At 35.3% G+C, this 18,565-nt stretch overlaps 2 protein-coding genes across 2 annotated transcripts in view; both read left to right on the top strand.

The window, feature by feature from the left end:
- Positions 1–17,435, top strand: part of LOC133290336 (uncharacterized aarF domain-containing protein kinase At1g71810, chloroplastic-like) — a 31,020-nt gene extending 13,585 nt beyond the window's left edge. The window contains exons 10-14 of the mRNA XM_061488412.1: positions 2,075–2,179; positions 2,272–2,313; positions 15,730–15,900; positions 16,759–16,878; positions 17,017–17,435. Of these exons, the coding sequence (XP_061344396.1) occupies positions 2,075–2,179; positions 2,272–2,313; positions 15,730–15,900; positions 16,759–16,878; positions 17,017–17,121 (543 nt within the window). The 3' untranslated portion in view covers positions 17,122–17,435. The remainder of the gene's footprint in view (positions 1–2,074; positions 2,180–2,271; positions 2,314–15,729; positions 15,901–16,758; positions 16,879–17,016) is intronic.
- LOC133290333 (uncharacterized) lies at positions 6,878–9,300 on the top strand. Its single transcript, XM_061488409.1, has 2 exons — positions 6,878–8,216; positions 8,989–9,300. The coding sequence occupies exons 1-2, from the start codon at positions 8,181–8,183 to the stop codon at positions 9,268–9,270; spliced, it is 318 nt and encodes a 105-aa protein (XP_061344393.1). The 5' UTR covers positions 6,878–8,180; the 3' UTR covers positions 9,271–9,300.
- Positions 17,436–18,565: the final 1,130 nt, after the last annotated feature.

Here is an 18,565-nt window from a genome sequence, read left to right on the forward strand (position 1 = left end):
TATGATAAGCATGAGTGGACTACTACAGCAGACTCTACTACCCACAAGAAGATCATTGAAAGAGATCGAATTTATAGCTTCCTTGGCAGATGAATTTGAGGTGAAAGACCTAGGGCAGTTGGGATATTTTCTAGGTATGGAGGTATCTCGAACTAAGGAAGGAATATCAGTATCAAAGAAAATACACTCTTGATCTTCTAGAAGAAACAGGAATGTTGGGCTGTAAACCAGTCGCAACTCCTATGGAAGCAAACTATAAAGTCGGCTTGAAGGAGGAGTGTGCCCCTATTGATACTGGACGATATCAAAGGCTTGTAGGAAAATTAATTTACCTTGCACACACTCGGCCTGACATCAGCTTCCCAGTGAGTGTTGTAAGTCAATTTATGAATAAGCCAAATGAAGAACATTTAGAAGCAGTATTCAGGATCTTAAGATACTTGAAAATGACTCCTGGCAATGGATTATTCTTCAAGAAAGGATTGCAAAGGGATGTAGAAGTCTATACAGATGCTTATTGGGCAGGTTCGGTAGCTGATAGAAGGTCAACTACAGGCTACTGCACTTATGTATGGGGGAATCTTGTCACTTGGAGGAGTAAAAAACAACCAGTGGTAGCAAGGAGCAGTGCAGAGGCAGAATTTAGAGCCTTAGCACTTGGAATATGTGAGGGAATGTGGATACAAAGACTACTTGGAGAAATAAGGATGAACAATACACCATCAATGAAGGTTCATTGTCACAACATGGCAACCATTGGAATAGTTAAAAATCCCATCCACCATGACCGAACCAAACATGTTGAGATTGATAGAAATTTCATTAAGGAGAAAATTGATGCCAATATTATTGAACTGAAGTATGTTTCCACAGGGGCTCAAATAGCTGACGTTCTAACCAAGGCAGTGATTCGGGTCAGATTTGAAGAGTTGAAGAGCAAGCTTGGACTTATCAATATTTACAGTTCAGCTTGAGGGGGAGTATTGAAAACCCTTGTGCCATACAGCCGACCCTAATTTTAATCCTATTGATTTTACTATTGTCACCAACCTGTTGCCAACCTAGTTTCCTAGAATTAAGGATCAATTTCAGTTTTTCTTTTAGGAGATAAGGATTCTGTCGTGCTTTGTTTTTATTTGTATTTTAATTTATTTCCTTATTTATCTGTTTTGTTCCCAAACTTTGGGGATTAGATTAGATCTGTTTTATTTTAATTGATTCAGAATTGATCATCGTTGATCTATATATATTGTACTGCACCTCCATAAGAAAAACAGAGAAACATATTATTTCCATCTCTCTTCATTTCTTACCTTAGAATTTCCTATGATTTCTTATTTTCTATATAGGGCAATAGGGATTGAACTCTAGACCACATTGTTTTATGAAGTATATGTTTTATAAGTATATGATATCATGAATAACGGTCCCAAAATCTTAATCTGTATGGGCTAGACAAAAGATTAGTTTTTTATGTAACAGTTTCCAAATGATGAATAAGTGAAAGTCCTTATTCATGGGTATTTTCCTTATTTTTTCGCGAAGATGGATATGATACTCCTTATTTGTTTGGGTAATTGATTTATTGAAATTGGATTTAGTTGAAGAGGTCTAAATCAGGAATATATATTGTTTTACGAGTTCTCATCCTTGGGCTGGATTTTCATCCATTGGCTGGTCTATCTAAAGAGAATACTTAATTGATGTCATTAGGATTTTCATGAAATCTGTAAGGCAATCCACAGGTTGCTAAATAGGTACTTTAGGAATTTGAAAGCTTAGATATGGAAACTTTCCATTCGCTTTGTTTTTTTTCCAATTGAGCAGGTTATATTTGTTGTTGGTTCTGGCATTAAAACCTGTACTTCGGGCCATTTTGATTGAATTTTAGAATCTTTAGTCTCAGTTAAAACATGAGCAATTCTAGGGAGATATTAAATCCAAAGCGTCGTTGAAATGCTTTAAGCTACCTTGTACATTATGGCATAAGATAATATTTTTGATTTCCTTCCTATTAAATCCTGTTTCTTGCGGAACTTGTTCAAAATCCTGTCCTAAAATGGCTTCATGACAGTCTCTCCGTGCCAAAACTAAAAAAGACATAGTAAAACAACAACCTGAAGGCACTGATTCGAGAATGATTATGAAGGAAATACTTTCTTTTACACTAACGGAAAAGGTACATATTGTTTTCCATAGCAATTCACATTCTATTTTGCGACTACCATTAACTTTTCTTCACTAATATGGGTTTCTTGATTATCTTTGCAGGGTGAATTTGTGAGGGAAATAATTGTTCAAGAATTAGCTAAAGTATGTTTTCTTCTTAATTTTTTATTAAAATTAGAATAGCAGAGGAATCTGAAAAATGAGAATTTGGATGTTCATTATAGAAATTTATTGGATAACGTGTTTTTACAATATATATTATCAGAATTGATTTTTATTGTTGAAAACAACAGAGACTAGTTCCTTACAAGAACAGAAAAATGCAGAAATTAGAAGATAAATCTAGCATTCAGCAGAATTAATTTTCCTCTATATTCATGCCTACCCTGCACTACTTATCCTTCCTTATTATATTCTCATTTCTCCCTATTGAAGAATTATTTAATCCCAAAGTCAGCCACCCAAATAGATAGGTAATAGTTATATTCAGTGCGCCAGGTTTACAAGATAGATAGATGGGCCATAGGTCTCTAGCCAATGGACTCGCGTGGCATGCATAAATATAATAAATAACCTTAACACTCCCTTTTAAGCTGAAGCATAGATGTTAATCATGCCCAACTTGTTACAACCACGACTAGAACCTTTGGAGACAAGTGTAGATGAATCAACAAGAGAATGAGGCATGTCAGGCTTTGTGGGATGCTTGGACAGCAGGATATGGAGCAAAGAGGTCTAAGCAACGGTTGGCGGAATACTTTGGAGGCAAACCAATGATTAATAATATCATGATAAACATACTTTGTTGCCAAGTTACTTTCAGGGACAACAATTCATTGAAGTTACAGAGAACCCCATAAAACTTCCTCAAATATGCAAACCTAGGGCCATCGAACCACCAAGGCACGATAACACCCATCAGGCTTTGGTTAACACCATATAAACGTTGAGTGTCAATAGTTTATAGGTCCTTGGCCTGCTGCCAAATGGACTAGCTAGTGTGACAGGCCCAAAACATCTACTTCAAAGATGCATGAATATTGGATTTGATGGTGCTGCACAGTTCGACATCTACCTTAATCCATCTTGGACGCTCAGCAGTAGGCACAAAGTCAGCCCTAATGGTGAGGTGGTTGGCATAGTCTTGCCCAATAAGCCAAAGGTTAATGTTAGAAGGCCAAATGTCATAGTTAGTAACATCCAACTTTCCGTACAACAGGGGCTTTGAGCCTTTGACATGGTTACTGAAAATAAGTTCCTCAAACTTTGAAACATCCCAAGGAGTGATAGAGGAACCAAATTCAGCTATGGAAAACTTAATAGCGGAGAAGGAGGCTTCAAGCACTATGAACAGTGATGCAATGGAGTAAGAACACTTGCTACAAAGGGGATGATAAGCAATAATTTGGGAAGATTCGGGAATAAATGTGGATGCCAACCTTGGATTGACAAAGCACAACTGGAGAGGGAGCTTTAAGTGTCACCCATGTAGCCAAACATGTGGCAGTACAGATGCAATACAGCAAAAGGTAGACATGTGGCAAGGCCTTTGGATAGAAGGCTGACAAATGGGTCACTGATAGGAAATCTATCAAAAAACTTTTGCAGCAATGATTGCTAGATATGTAGTGGTTGACGACTGAGATAATTGCCGAAGGGACAACACGACAACAGACACCAAAAACTAATTAGACTACATGGTTTCTTGAAAAGTAGGCACAACTCTCGATACCAAGTTGAATAAGAAGGAAAATAGAGACATTTGTTGAAATCCGTGAGCCTGAATTACGCAACAAAGACTTCATTATATACATTGAATATAATAATTACATAATAATAATTTACCTGTGCAGGACATATGCATTGTATATGTTTCAAGCCCAAAGGACTTTTTAGAATATATACATAGGTTTTATGTTATTAGTCTCATAACGTAAATAGGGCTCAAGCCCATTTAGTTATTGATATAAATACAATCCATGTGTGGTCTCAATATACACACAATTTTTCAATTTCAAATTGGTACCAAAGCTTACATTCTAGGAAACCTTGCTTCTGCAAAACCCTAATTTTGTTGTTCCCACTACACAGTGATTGCCATCACCTTTTGTTGTGCTTCATATCAGCAACCTTCCTTCTATGTCACGTGTCCTTCTGGGAGCCTCTCATCAGTCGTGAATCTTTTTGCTGCCGCTGTCCGCCAGTGAATTTTTTGGCGACTTTCTGGAGGGCTCTATCAGTCCGTATCCAAACCTTTTTAGGCGTGGGTGCTCTCTGTTCAGCATTTTCTAGCGACTTCACCTCGATCTTAGTGTTTTGATGTTTCGGGTGACTTTTTCTGTGTTTTCTTGGTATTGGTCTTCGTTTGTTGTATATTTGGACGAACCACCATCATTTGGCGCTTTTTCATGGCTGTTTCTTGCTCCCCCATGGTGTTTTTCAACCTTTTTCTTTGTGTTTTGCAAGTCTTGGATGCTTTTTAATTTTTATTTCAGGTTTTCTGGAACTTCCATGCATCCTTTTTTTCATCTTAAAAGCCCCAATGGGAGACCTCAATCTTGTCTTACGTGGAAGTAACCATGGTGAATCTTGGACTGTGAATTTTGTCAACAAGGGAAACACATATGTTCTTCCTTTACTAGTCGTGACATCAATCGGGCAGAGGCTCCATTCTATCTTGTTACTCAAATTTTTGGGGTCAGGTCCAATTTGGAATTCATGTATTATATGATCTTTTTTTATGATTAGTCTAGCTGCACTTGGATGTTTTTATGAAGAATCAATTTGAATTGTTCTTTGTTGATCAGAAATTTTGTGTTGAGGTTTGTACCAAATTTGGAACCTTTATTCGCCTTTTGTGTGGTGACAATGCATGAGAATATATGCCCTTTGACCTACAGGAATTCTTGACTTAGCAGGGTACCTTATATCGTACTTTTGTCCTCATACTCCGTAACAAATTGGCGTAGCTGAATGCAAAAACCAACACCTAGTTGAAATAGTCTAAACTTCTACTCCTGCATATGAATGTTACTCATCATTTTTTGGGAGATTTTTGTGTTTACATCATGTTATCTTATAAACTACATGTCTTCCTCTGCGTTAGACAATGAAGTTCCTCATCATATTTTGTTCCTTAATGCTCCTGCGTATTTAGTGCCACCCTATGTCTTTGGATGTACGTGTTTTGTTCACAATCTTACTCTAGCTAAAGACAAACTCAGGGCTAAATCCTTCATCTTTCTTTTTGCTATTGTACCTGTCTTCAGAAGGGATATCGTTGCTACTCTTCGAACGTCTGACGTTATGTCGTATCTTCTTATATCACTTTTTTTTGTGCAACATTTCTCTGCTCCAGCCACACATGTCTTTGAGGTCAACATTATCCTCCCTATTCCTTTCTTTTATCTTCCTTCCTCAGGTGCCTCAGGTTTTGCGGCTACAATACCACCATCTCATCCTCCGATCACTTAACAGCGACACTCTCGACCTTTTATTGGTGCCAACCCTGTCTTACAGGACTAACCCAGGAATTTGGGTGATGGGGGGCGAAAATAAAAAACACTATATTATAAGTAAAAGTACTTGAAATATAATACAGGCCTAATATAAAAAATACTATTATAATAACCATTTGAAAATCACAATTGAAGATCAATATTCGGTTCTTCCCTCCTTATTTTTTCTCTAGTATAATGCACCACTTGATTTGATAAACTCGTTGCAAATTGTCAAAAATTGGTGGCCAATGGTCGAAAAAGAAACTCCTCAGTGAAAGAGTTTCGTAATCCGAAAGTGAGAGTAGATCTGCTACCTAAACCTATTGGATTGATTGAACCGTCCTAATTGTAAATGTGTATTTGTGATTTATGCTTCTGATCAACTTTTGCATCTTTTGCTAACTTGAGCGTTGGAGTTTCCACTAAGCTTATTTTTGTAGATATGTGATTTATGCTGACTAGGACAATGTTAATTACTACTTACGTTTTGATCTTTTACTCAAGAAGTATCGGCATAAAAAAAATTTAGTCATATTTTATTCTCATTTTTCTTATTATCTCGATATATACTATGTTCAGATATTGATATTTTCTTATTACTGCTTGTATCTTTTTATATGAATGAATCAAGTCTTTTAACTAATTGGTATTTTTTGAGAGGAACTGTAATTTGGTATGTTAGTAAAACAAAGAATATTACTTGAAAAAATTTGGTTATTTATATTGTATCACTTGTGTTAGTAAAACAAAGGATATTCTTTGTAAACAACGAATATTAATTTTTTTGCCTCTCTGACTTTTACTTAAAAATAGGGAGGGTAATCTATGAGGGCTGTCGCTGGAGTTTAATTGATAGGGAAAAAATTGTTAATCTAAGTCCACAATTATTTTGTTACTATAGACTGGATTTTATTTTAAAAACAAAGAACAAAATATTGATTTGAATAAAATTGGGTTACAGTAAGAAAATGTTATAGTAGAGTGGAACCTCAAATATGTTGTTCTTTAATATTAGTGTATCAGTCCTGTAGTAGAATACTTTAAGTTGTATCAACCATAGATGATTATTTCTCATTTTTGTATTCTGTTAGTTAGTTTTCCATTTTGTTGTGTGGTTGTTCAGTTGCCAGCTCATCACTGAGTTGGACATCAGCTCTATATATAGAGCTGGTAACACTTCTCTCTATATCAATTCGTTTTACTGAGATTCAATACAAATATGACTCTTTCTCAAATCTTTCTCTCTCGTCTCTCTCTATAACTTCCTCTACCTTCTTGCTTTTCTCTTCAACAGTGGAAATCTAATATGGTATCAGAGCCCCTTCGAAGGGCACGTTCTATACATAGCCCACAACCATGTCTTCCGCATCAAATTCCGAAGTAAGCGCTACTTCAGCAAACAAATCCACTTATAGATCCATTCCTATGGAATCTAAAAAATCCTTCTACACTATTCAATTTTCTAGTTTCTGCGAAGTAAACAGAGGATAACTACCTCTTTTGGAACCAGATTGTTGAACCAATCATAATTTCTCATCAATTGCAACGTTTCTTGGTGAACCCTAAAATTCCTTTGAAGTTCGATTCTGATGAAGATAAAGAGAGCAACGCACTCAGTTCAGCTTACACTGAATGGTTAATGCAAGATCATATGCTTCTGACTTGGGTTGTTGTCTTCCATTTCAAAAACAGTAGTGAACGACATTCTTCGTATCAAGCATTCATTTGAAGCATGGGAGAACATTCACAAGTTATTTCATGGTGTAATAAAGTCATGAGCCAGACAACTCAGATCTGAGTTAAAAACGACGAAGAAAGGAGCTAAAACGGCGAAGGAGTACCTCGCGAGGATCAAAACAATCTCCGAGTCACTCAAATCCATTTGAAATTCGGTTTCTGTTGAGCAACATACAGAAACGATACTCGAAGGATTACCTTCTGACTATAACTTGTTCGTAATGATGATTCGTAGTCGAGACAGAGCCTACTCAGTTGCAAATCTGGGAATAGAACTCATGGCTTTCGAACAACTTCTAATCAAACAAAACGAGCAAGTATTGACTGAAGGAGCTTCAATAAACCTGACCCAACGATTACAGAAACCACAAAAGATCGAATCTGATGAAGATGACTCTGTTTCTGAAACCAGAAAACAGAGCAGAACAGAGGAGCGTGATTTCAAGCGTTTCAACTCTTCGAATGATCAAAACAGAGGAAGAACAAGATCTGGAATGAAGTCTAACAGAGGAAGAGGACGTGGAAATAGGACTAACATTCACTGTCAGCTCTGCTACAAGTTTAGCCTGGCATAGGTTTGAAGACAACTTCATCCCTAACTTCCTCCACCACAGAACACATCATATCCACAATTTTTTTGTTCAACAACCAGTAAGATCCTATCAGTATAACAGACCTCAAAGCCAACTGCACTCGTTGAATGGCTTCCTGATTCTAGAGCATCAAACCATGTCACTGGAACACCACAGAACATGATGCAATCTCAACGTCTCAATGGTACAGACCACATTTTCGTTGGAAATGGCCAAGGTTTGCCTATAACAGCTATTGTCTCTTCATCCTTTATATCTCCCTTTCACTCTAACTCTTGTTTGCATCTTAAAAACTTACTCCTAGTCAATGTTGTAAAAATCGGACCGGACATGCCGGGTCGTCCCAGAACCCAGTGAACCGGTTATCACATTGGGTCGGCCAAGTACCAGACCCGGTGTGACTCGACCGGTTTTAGTGAAAACTAGTGACCCGACCCGGGTTTAAAAAAAAATTCTAAAAAGAAAAAAAAATTCAAAAAAAAAAACATAATTAACATATTTGAGTGATCTGTTACTTATTGACTTACATAAGTTATGTACCTACAATACTAATATTATCTCAGTTATGCACTATGCAGAGAATTTTAATTTGATTTGTAGTTAGATATGTCATTTACTAAACCTGAAACACCAATAAGCATTAAATGTTTGTTTGATCCTTTATTGGACAATAATGTTTAATTTATTATTTTTTATATTAAAATATTTAGAAATTATATTATTTTCTTCATCTATTTGAGTATGTTTATAATTTTTTTAATATAAATTATAAATTTTACATATAAGTACTGAGTCTTGCGGTTTAACCAGTGACCCATTGGTTGAATCAGTGACCTGATACCTCGATCGGGTCAATGACCGAGCTGGTTTTAATAACATTGTTCCTAGTCCCTGCAATCACCAAAAATCTTATCCGTGTCTGTAAGTTTGCTAAGGACAATTTTGTATACTTTGAATTCCATTCTAATGTTTGTTTTGTTAAATGTCAGGATTCCTATAAGGTTGTCCTTAAAGGAGCAATTGGTACTAATGGTTTATATCACTTCTCAGACTTGAAGCTTGCCAAAATTCTTGACTCAGTTGCAAGTGACAATTGTTCGAGTTCATCCTTGTCTGCTATTACAAGCAATTCAGCCAATCTTGTTAATTCTAGTGTCAATACTAATACTCAATGTCTTAGCACTATTCTTGATAATGTTGATAGTGAATGTATTCCATCTAAATCCCTGTATTCACTGTCGCTTAGGACACCCACATCTAGAGTCTCTTAAGGTTGTAGTCAAAACTTGTAATATACCTATTAGGGCAAAAAAATTAATTTAATACTTTTTAATAAAATAATTACGTATTTATTACAGTTTTGGAAATAATTACGGATCTATTGCACAGTGTGACGCCTCTTTTGGGACGCCCCATTGGTGCGTCAATGGGGCGTCACTCATCAGGTATTGACACGTGTCATATTTTTTTTTCCAAAAAAAAAATTAATTTAATCATAAAACTTCTGAAGGCCATAACTTTTGACTCGGGTATCCAAATTAGGTAATTCTTTTTTTGATTCCACATATCTTTTCGAGATCTAAGCAATGAAATCTCATTTGACATATTTTATTTCTCACAAACACAATTTTAATTTGCAAGAATGGTATTATAAGAACGGTTAAACCCAGAAGCCTCTGAGTTCTGAGTTTGTGATTTAATATAAAAAAATAAATAAAAGTTTGATTTGTGATTTAAATTTTTTTTATAATTTTTTTTTATTATAACAAAAATTTGTTTTGTGATTTAAATTAAAATTTAAAATAAAAATTATTATTAATAAGGAAAACAAAATAAAGATTTGATTTGTGATTTAAACTAAAAAATCAATTTGAAAAATCTGTAGAAATAAAGGAAATAATTAAATAAATATTCTAAATCTCTAAGGAAGAAGGATATTATTTTTGAAATTAATGATTAATGCTATAAGCTTCTGGGTTATTATTCGTGGTCTGAAATTAATGATGGCTTATTAATGTTTTTCAAAAATAAAATTACCTAAATTAGGCCTGATTGCCTCTTGATTAAAACCCAATTTAGACGTGTTGGTGACGTGTCAGGTGTTGACACGTGTCACATTTCTAAACTCAGAAGCCTCTGAGTTCTGCGTTTGTGATTTAATATAAAAAATAAATTTGATTTGTTGTGTGATTTAAATTAAAAAAATAAATTTTTTATTTTATTATAAAAAAAATTTGGTTTGTGATTTAAATTAAAAGTAACAATTATTATTAATAAGGAAAACAAAATAAAGATTTGATTTGTAATTTAAACTCAAAAATCAATTTGAAAAATCTGTATTAATAAAGAAAATAATTAAATTAATATTCTAAATCTCTAAGGAAGAAGGATTACCTGATTTAAATTTAAATTATGTTTGTGAGAAATAAAATATATCAAATGAGATGTCATTGCGTAGATCTCGAAAAGTTATGTGGAATCAAAAAAAGAATTACCTGATTTGGATACCCGAGTCAAAAGTTATGGCCTTCAGAAGTTTTATGATTAAATTAATTTTTTTTTTGGAAAAAAAATATGACACGTGTCAACACCTGATGAGTGACGCCCCATTGGGGCGTCTCCACGTAGGGTGAGACGCCTCAAAGGGGCGTCACATTGTGCAATAGATCCGTAATTATTCCCAAAACTGTAATAAATGCGTAATTATTTTAATAAAAAGCATTAAATTAATTTTTTTGCCTACATATTAGAAATAAAATGGCTGATTTCTTTTCTGCTTGTTGTCATGCAAAATCTCATAGACAACCTTCTATGTCATCTGGTACTGAATATAGAGAACCGTTTACTCTTGTCTACAGTCACCTATGGGATCCTTCACCCCTTAAATCAACACTTGGTAACTCTTACTACATTTCATTTGTTGATGCTCACACTCGTTTCACATGGCTTTACCCTATAAAACAAAAATCTGATGCCATTAACATCTTCAAACAATTTCATACCAGGTGATAATCAGTTCCAACTACTTTTGAAAGCACTCCAAACAGACTGGGGTGGGGAGTTTAGAATTTTCACTCAATATCTTAACTCAAATGGCATAGCCCATCGAGTGACTTGTCCACACACACACACTATCAAAATGGTGCTGTGGAAAGAAAACGTCGTCATGTTGTGGAGACTGGTCATGCTCTCCTAGCACATTCTAAACTCCCAATGCAGTTTTGGGATTAAGCATTCACCACAGCTGCTTATCTAATAAACAGACTCCCTTCATCCGTAATAAACTCTGAAATTCCTCATTTTAAACTCTACAAACAACATCCTGACTACAAATTTCTTAGAACTTTTTGTTATGCATGCTTTTCCTTTCTTAGACCATATAACAAGCACAAACTCCAGTTCAGATCAAGAGAATGTGTATTCCTGGGCTATTTCTCAAATCACAAGGGTTACCTTTGCTTAAGCCCAGAAAACAGAATCTATATAACCAAAGATGTGTTGTTCAATGAGTATAGATTTCCTTATGAAGAATGGATTGCCAGCAAGATCAGTTCCACTCCAAAAGTGTATCCTTCTGCTTCATTGGCACTGTCCATTTTGTCTCCTACAATTCCTCACACTGCTATGTCACCTACAACAACATCACATAATAATATGACCACAGTCCCACATGCTACTGACACTCCACCTGTTTTCCATACTAATTTCTGTATACCTGTCAGTTCTCCGGCTAGTTCCGTCTTTGTTAGTGGTGACCAACAATTTACTGACTTGATCTGTCAATACCTCCACTCCCATTTGCAGTCCTACTCCTAGTCCAGAGTCATCTCACTCTGAATATGCACCCTCAGGTCCATTAAGTTCACCCTCTCCTTCTCATTCTATTGCAACAAGATCAAAAACCTTAGCTAGAAATCTTGTTCTACTATCCCACATGAGCCCACTTCTGTTAAGCAGGCTTTGAACAGCCCTCAAAAGCTATGGAGTTAGAGTTTGCAGCCTTGCAGAATAATAAAACTTAGTCCTTTGTCCCTTTACCTCATGGTAGGAAGGCTATTGGGTGTAAATGGGTGTTTAAAATAAAGGAAAATCCTGACGGCAGTATAAATATACAAGGTTAGGTTGGTGGCTAAGGGATTCTATCAAAGACTAGGCTTCGATTATAATATAACCTTCTCTCCAGTCATCAAACCAGTGACAGTTCAGGCAGTCTTGTCTATTGCACTCACTTATGGTTAGCCATTGAGGCAACTTGACATTAATAATGCCTTTTTAAATGGGGATCTAGTCTCTAGAAGAGGAAGTGTATATGGAACAGCCCACTGGTTTTGAAGCTGAGAACAAGTCCTTAGTGTGTAAACTTCGCAAGTCTCTTTGTGGTCTAGAACAAGCTCTGAGAGCTTGGTTTGACAAACTAAAAACATCTATTCTGTCTCTTGGGTTACAAGCTAGTAGGTGTGACCCTTCTTTGTTCATCTATAAGGCTGGCAACATGAGAATTTTTATGCTAGTATATGTGGATGATATTATTCTTACAGGAAATAGTGTTCCTTTCATTAACAAGTTTATTTCACAGCTCAATTCTTTCTTTGCCTTAAAAGATCTTGGAGACTTAGATTACTTTTTTGGAATTGAAGTTAAAAGACAATCCTCTGGGACTCTTGTACTCAATCAGGCCGAGTATATCAAGGATCTTCTCTCTTGGGTCAACATGCTTGAGGCAAAGTCATTCTCTACTCCTATGGCATCCAGCTATAAGCTATCAAAATTTGGCTCCAATACTGTTGAAGAGCCTCATTTATATTGATCAGTGGTGGGAGCTCTACAGTATGTGACAATAACTAGACCAGAAATCTCGTTCCCTGTGAATAAACTATGTCAATTTATGAACTAGCCTCTAGTGGAGCACTGGAAAGCTGTCAAACGCATCTTGAGTTATCTTCAAGGCACCTCCTACTTTGGTCTTCATTTCCAATCAGTCAAATCTGCCACTAGTTCATTTCCTCTCACAGCCTTTTGTGATGCTGACTGGGGCAGTGACCCTGATGACCACACATCCACCTCAGAAGCTTGCATCTTTCTTGGTCCCAAACTGATCTCTTAGTGGTCCTAAAAGCAGTCCCTTATGGCTAGGTCTACTGCTAAACCAGAGAACAGAAGCATGGCATTAATTTGTGTAGAAATATTGTTGATTAAGTCTCTCTTTCAAGAGCTGCAGATGTCCCTCTTCATTCCTCAAATCCTGTGTGATAATCTTAGTGTTGTTGCCATTGCACATAATCCCATCTTACATGCTCGCACCAAGCATCTTGAGTTGGATTTGCATTTCCTTCGTGAAAAGGTTGTAGCAAAAGATATTCAAGTGTTACATATCCCTGCTACTACTCAGCTGGCTGATACCTTTACCAAACCATTGCCTATTTCTTCCTTCATTGATTTCAGAACCAAGTTCAGAGTGTTGAACACTGCACTGCCTCTTTAACCCTGCTGAGCTTGAGGGGGAGTATTAGTGTATCAGTCCTGTAGTAGAATACTTTTAAGTTGTATCAACCATAGATGATTATTTCTCATTTTGTATTCTATTAGTTAGTTTTCCATTCTATTATGTGGTTGTTCAGTTGCCTACTCATCACTGAGATGGACATCAACTTTATATATGGAGCTGGTAACACTTCTCTCTGTATCAATTCATTTTAATGAAATTTAATACAAATATGACTATTCCTCAGATCTTTCTCTCTCGTCTCTCTCTTACAACTTCCTCTACCTTCTTGTTTTTCTCTTCGATGGTGGAAATCTAATATTTAATATAAAACCAATTAGTTATGTACATATATGCTGCCGCTGCACATTGTAGTATTGCATTAAAATATAATAATTCAAATATAAAAAATGATATCACTTGTATTTGTTGTGCTTATGGTCATTTGTGTTGTTATGGTAAACATTGTGATAATTGGCTTTTGGTTCCAGGTTTTGGTTACTTTGACTTAGCTAGAAAATTGAAAGTATATTGTACCACTTATGAGTTGCAGTGCACTGATACAGTTATTTATTTTATGACAACATTAGTGGCGCTGGTTTTTAAAATTTTAGAGGGGGCGGGGGCAACCCCTATCCCCCATGTAGATCCACCTCTACTGTCTTAGCATATACTCCCGATGTCTCACTACCCTCACATGTCATTCCTTTGCGCTGCCTTTTACATTAGAAATTTGCCTATTGCTCATCACATACATAACCAATCCACTCGCAACCTTCACCCACTTTATGTTTATCTGAGTTATAATCAGATTTCTTCACAATATTTTACCTTTGTATATAGTCTTTTCTTTGTATCCATCCCTAAATCCACAGTTGAAACACAGTCACTTCTAGGATGACGCTAAGCAATGGTTGATGAGATGTTTGCATTGCACTCTAATGGCACATGGGGCCTTGGCAAGCTACGTTATTCCTTAGGTTTTGAAGTGGTATAATCTAGAAATGACATCTCCATCTCTCAAAGAAAGTATGGCTTGGATATTTTGGAGAAAACTGGCTTGTTAGAATATAAACTTATTGATACATCGATTGTTCCCAATGTCAAACTTCTTCCAAGACAGTGGGAGACAGACACAAAAGTTGGTCATTACCAGAAGCTACTTGGGAAGTTAAACTATCTTAATATAACAAAACCAAATACTTCCTTTCCAGTAAGTGTATGGAGTCAATCTCTTGATTCCCCACATGACTGTCATTTGGATGCAGTTGTCAAGATTCTCCGATACATCAAAGGAGTGTCTAGCAAAGGACTTTTATATGAAAATTAGGGGCATGTAGAGATTTACGGTTACATTGATACTGATTGGGTAGGCTTTCCCTCGAATAGACACTCTATTTCAGGTAATTATATCTTCTTTGGAGGTAACTTAATTTTGTGGAAGAATAAAAAACAGATAGTGGTGGCTAGATCAAGTGCAAAAGCCAAGTATCGTGTAATGAGAACTGCTACTTATGGGCTTATATTATTGAAGTAGCTGATTAGGGAATTCAATATATGTGAGTTTCATCTAATGAAGTTAATTTTGACAATCAGGCAACATTGCATATGTCTTCAAATCTAGTATTTCATAAAAGAAATAAACACATTGAGATTGATTGCTATTTTGTCCGATAGAAAATTCAATTTGCAGGGGACCGAAATAGCTTTTGTCAACTTTCATGATCAATTGGTGGACATCTTCACCAAGGCTCTTAGAGGTCCCCGATCAACTACATTTCTGACAAGCTTGATCTTAATGCCTATGATATAATACGTACCACCTTGAGGGGGATTGTTAGATTGTATTTACATTATTAGTCTCACATCATGTAAATATAGCTCAAGCTCATGTATTTATTGATATAATCTCTGTGTGGTCACAATATAGACACGATTTCTCGATTTCAAGTGGACTCTTGCATTAGAGGATATATTAAAAATGTAATATAAACATCTTCACCTAGTTAAGGTTTTGGAGAGTTGCTGCATGACCAAAATATTGTGTTGGTACACAATGACTTAATGCCATGAGATCATGGCTTTCAGTATGTTGTGCTGGTAACTTCAAATTTGTGGCTTTTCGTGTATTGTAGGCCAACAATGTAGATAATTTAGTTTGATATTTGTAACTCAATCATATCCTTTATTTCTTTCTTTTTTATGCCCTCCTGCAAGTGCTCTAAATTGTTTTTAAAACAAAATGCAGGGTTTAGATGCACTTGGGCTAGCAACCTTGGAAACAGCTGCTGCAAGAGTTCCTTTCAGTGCTTTCTTTTTTTCCTCTTTTATGGCTGAAGAAGATATTATCAACTTGAGAACCTTCCAACGCCTTATGCTATTGCTATTAGGGTCCAGAAGGAAAGAAGACTCCAACACAGTAAGATTTGTAGTTTACGTAAAAGAGAACTACATCTTTGCATTTTTGGATGACTGATAACCAAGTGTACAATTTTGTATCATTTTGCTTTTTGAGGAACACACCTCCTGATGCGAATGCGCACTGGGCTTCATACTACATTTTACCAAAGCTAAATACTATGTATTTACCCAAGAAAAGTAAAAAGCCAAATCTACTTCAAATTAAAATTTTAATTATAAGACTAAAGTGTGTTGTACCGTACACTGGTACTCTTGTACTGCAAATTGAACATAACCCCTTTCCCTCATATAAATAACACAACATACAATGCTAGATGCTGACCAATTCAAAGAAATAAGGTATAAATATATCGATGTAACTCCTCCATTTTTGTAGAACAGAGTAAAAACATACTGGTTTCAAAATAGAGATGTAACTATAGACTACATACAGTACATCATCCTATATAATGTTTTTCCTTGTTTTCTCTTTAGTAAGCATGGCTGTCGTTACTACTAATGATTTCCGTAGATATGATGTATAGATTACCGGATGCTTTTCTCTTTTCTTTTTATACGGACTGTGAAGGTTGGAGAAAGGAAAGTAGTTTTACTTTACCACTCTTCTCCCAATAACGAACATTATGCCCTGTTTCACCACCATAAGTCAGAACCTATTCTCAGAATTGATGTCTATTACTTGTTTGCTTTTTGGTTTATATATTGCAGTATGAGGAGGAAAGTTTATACCCTGACTATATAAATCAATCTTTCAGCAATAAATATATGAAAATTGAAATGATAAAAGGATAATCATTTAAATGTGTGTTTATTATGTTCATGAATATTATTAGTACTTTTTGTCAATGTCATGTAGGGAAGCAGACAGGTTACTCCTCACCAGAATCAAATACTGTACATGGAGGAACTTTCATTAGTTTCGGTTCAAATTGAATCCATTCAAGAGATTCTTCCAGTTTTGTCAATCATTCCTGAGGTAAATCCAAATGTTTGCATTTTAAGAATGATATTTAGCCATTATCCATTTTTCCATTAGCAGGGACAAGTCATGAGCAGTTTGGCATCTTGATATTCTTTATTACTGCTGAAACATGACTATCTATGTAAATGTCAGCTCCCACCAGAATCCAGACAGCAATTACTTCAATTGCCAACTAACCTGGTTAGACAGTTAATATCTCGTGCTGCTGCAAGAACTATACGGAGGGTGTTTTTGTGACAGATGTACAGGAGCAGCTTAAATATGTATGTGCTTCTAATCAAGTGACCGGAGAACATTGAGACTTAAGTTATTTATGACAAGGCCTTTTAGCTTCATAACGTATGCTACAATATATTCTTCATTCAGCAAGAGATTCTTTGCATTCGATTTCATCTAAGTATGTATACCTTTGCTTTTTCAGTTGGTTGTAATGCAGTTAGGACTCTATAGAAAACAAAAATCTAATAAAAGTATTCGTAGTTTCTACCAAATGCAATAAATATATAGTATTCCTAGTAATCTCTTTTTTAATGGCATCAATTGATGCATGTAGTGCTCTCTATTTAGTGAACAAGACTTTTTTGAAAATTTCTTGTTGAAAAATATCTGTAATTTACTGTTAATATCTCCTATTTAGGGATTGTGGATTTGCCGGTAACAGTGAGGATTTGATTTTATTATTTTCCTAGTTTCCATTGTCAAACAATCAACTATGTTAAAAGTTTAAGTTAATAGGTGAAGGTATATGAATGATTTTATATTTAATATATTTTTTAACAAGCCCCTTGGATAAGAGTATAATGGAATTTAAGGGTGAATCCCACATACTTATGCTAAGAAAGTTTACAGGAGCTATGATATCCTATTAAACAATTAATTCAATCCTATAGCTTAAGTTCGGTAAATGAATAATTTTATATTTTCTATTATATTTCCAAAATCCTTGATATCGCAAATCATGTACATTTTTTCGAGTAATTTAGAAAATTTTCTCCTTTTTTAAAGTTTGTACTTGAGATGGCTTGTTTTCGACCTGAATTCCAAAGGGTCATGTTATTGCTGCTGCCCTCCTTTTAGATGTTGTTGATCTTGGATCTATACAAATAGCTAACGCCTTGTTTTGCAGACTTTATTATTCTCATCTCTTATAAGAGTAGTTTTTTCATATTATTGACACAATTATGGATGGAGTTCATTCACTTATAAAAAATAAAAAAATAAAAAGTGAGTTACACGGAAATTGATATATGTAGGAAAAAGAATTACTCTCTAATAACATGAAAGTAGTTTTTTCCTCAAAAAAATAAAGAACTGACATTATATTACGTTTTAATAATGGGTTATGTTTATCTCATTTTACATGAGATAAACAACTCTCCTACATACACAAAAAGGGATTGGGTCCCACCACTCTTTTATTTCTCTCCTCTTATCTATGAGTTTCACTTATACTTTTATTTCTACAACATGAGGTATTTTTTTCCTACAACATAAAAAAAATATATCCCTTTAATAATAATAAGGGATAGGTTATTCTATCTACCTCTTTTTCATGCTTACCTTGACTACTAATCTCTAAAACTGTTGGATCAAAATCTCAAGAGGAGAAAGAAATGATAAATGTTAGTTGAGATCTGATCCAATGGTGTTGGAGATTGGTAGGCAAGGTATGTAGAATAAC

Source organism: Gastrolobium bilobum, unplaced genomic scaffold (assembly GCF_033153095.1).
Source record: "Gastrolobium bilobum isolate Gb01-03AN ecotype WA unplaced genomic scaffold, APGP_CSIRO_Gbil_v1 utg196412, whole genome shotgun sequence".
Taxonomy (NCBI): domain Eukaryota; kingdom Viridiplantae; phylum Streptophyta; class Magnoliopsida; order Fabales; family Fabaceae; genus Gastrolobium; species Gastrolobium bilobum.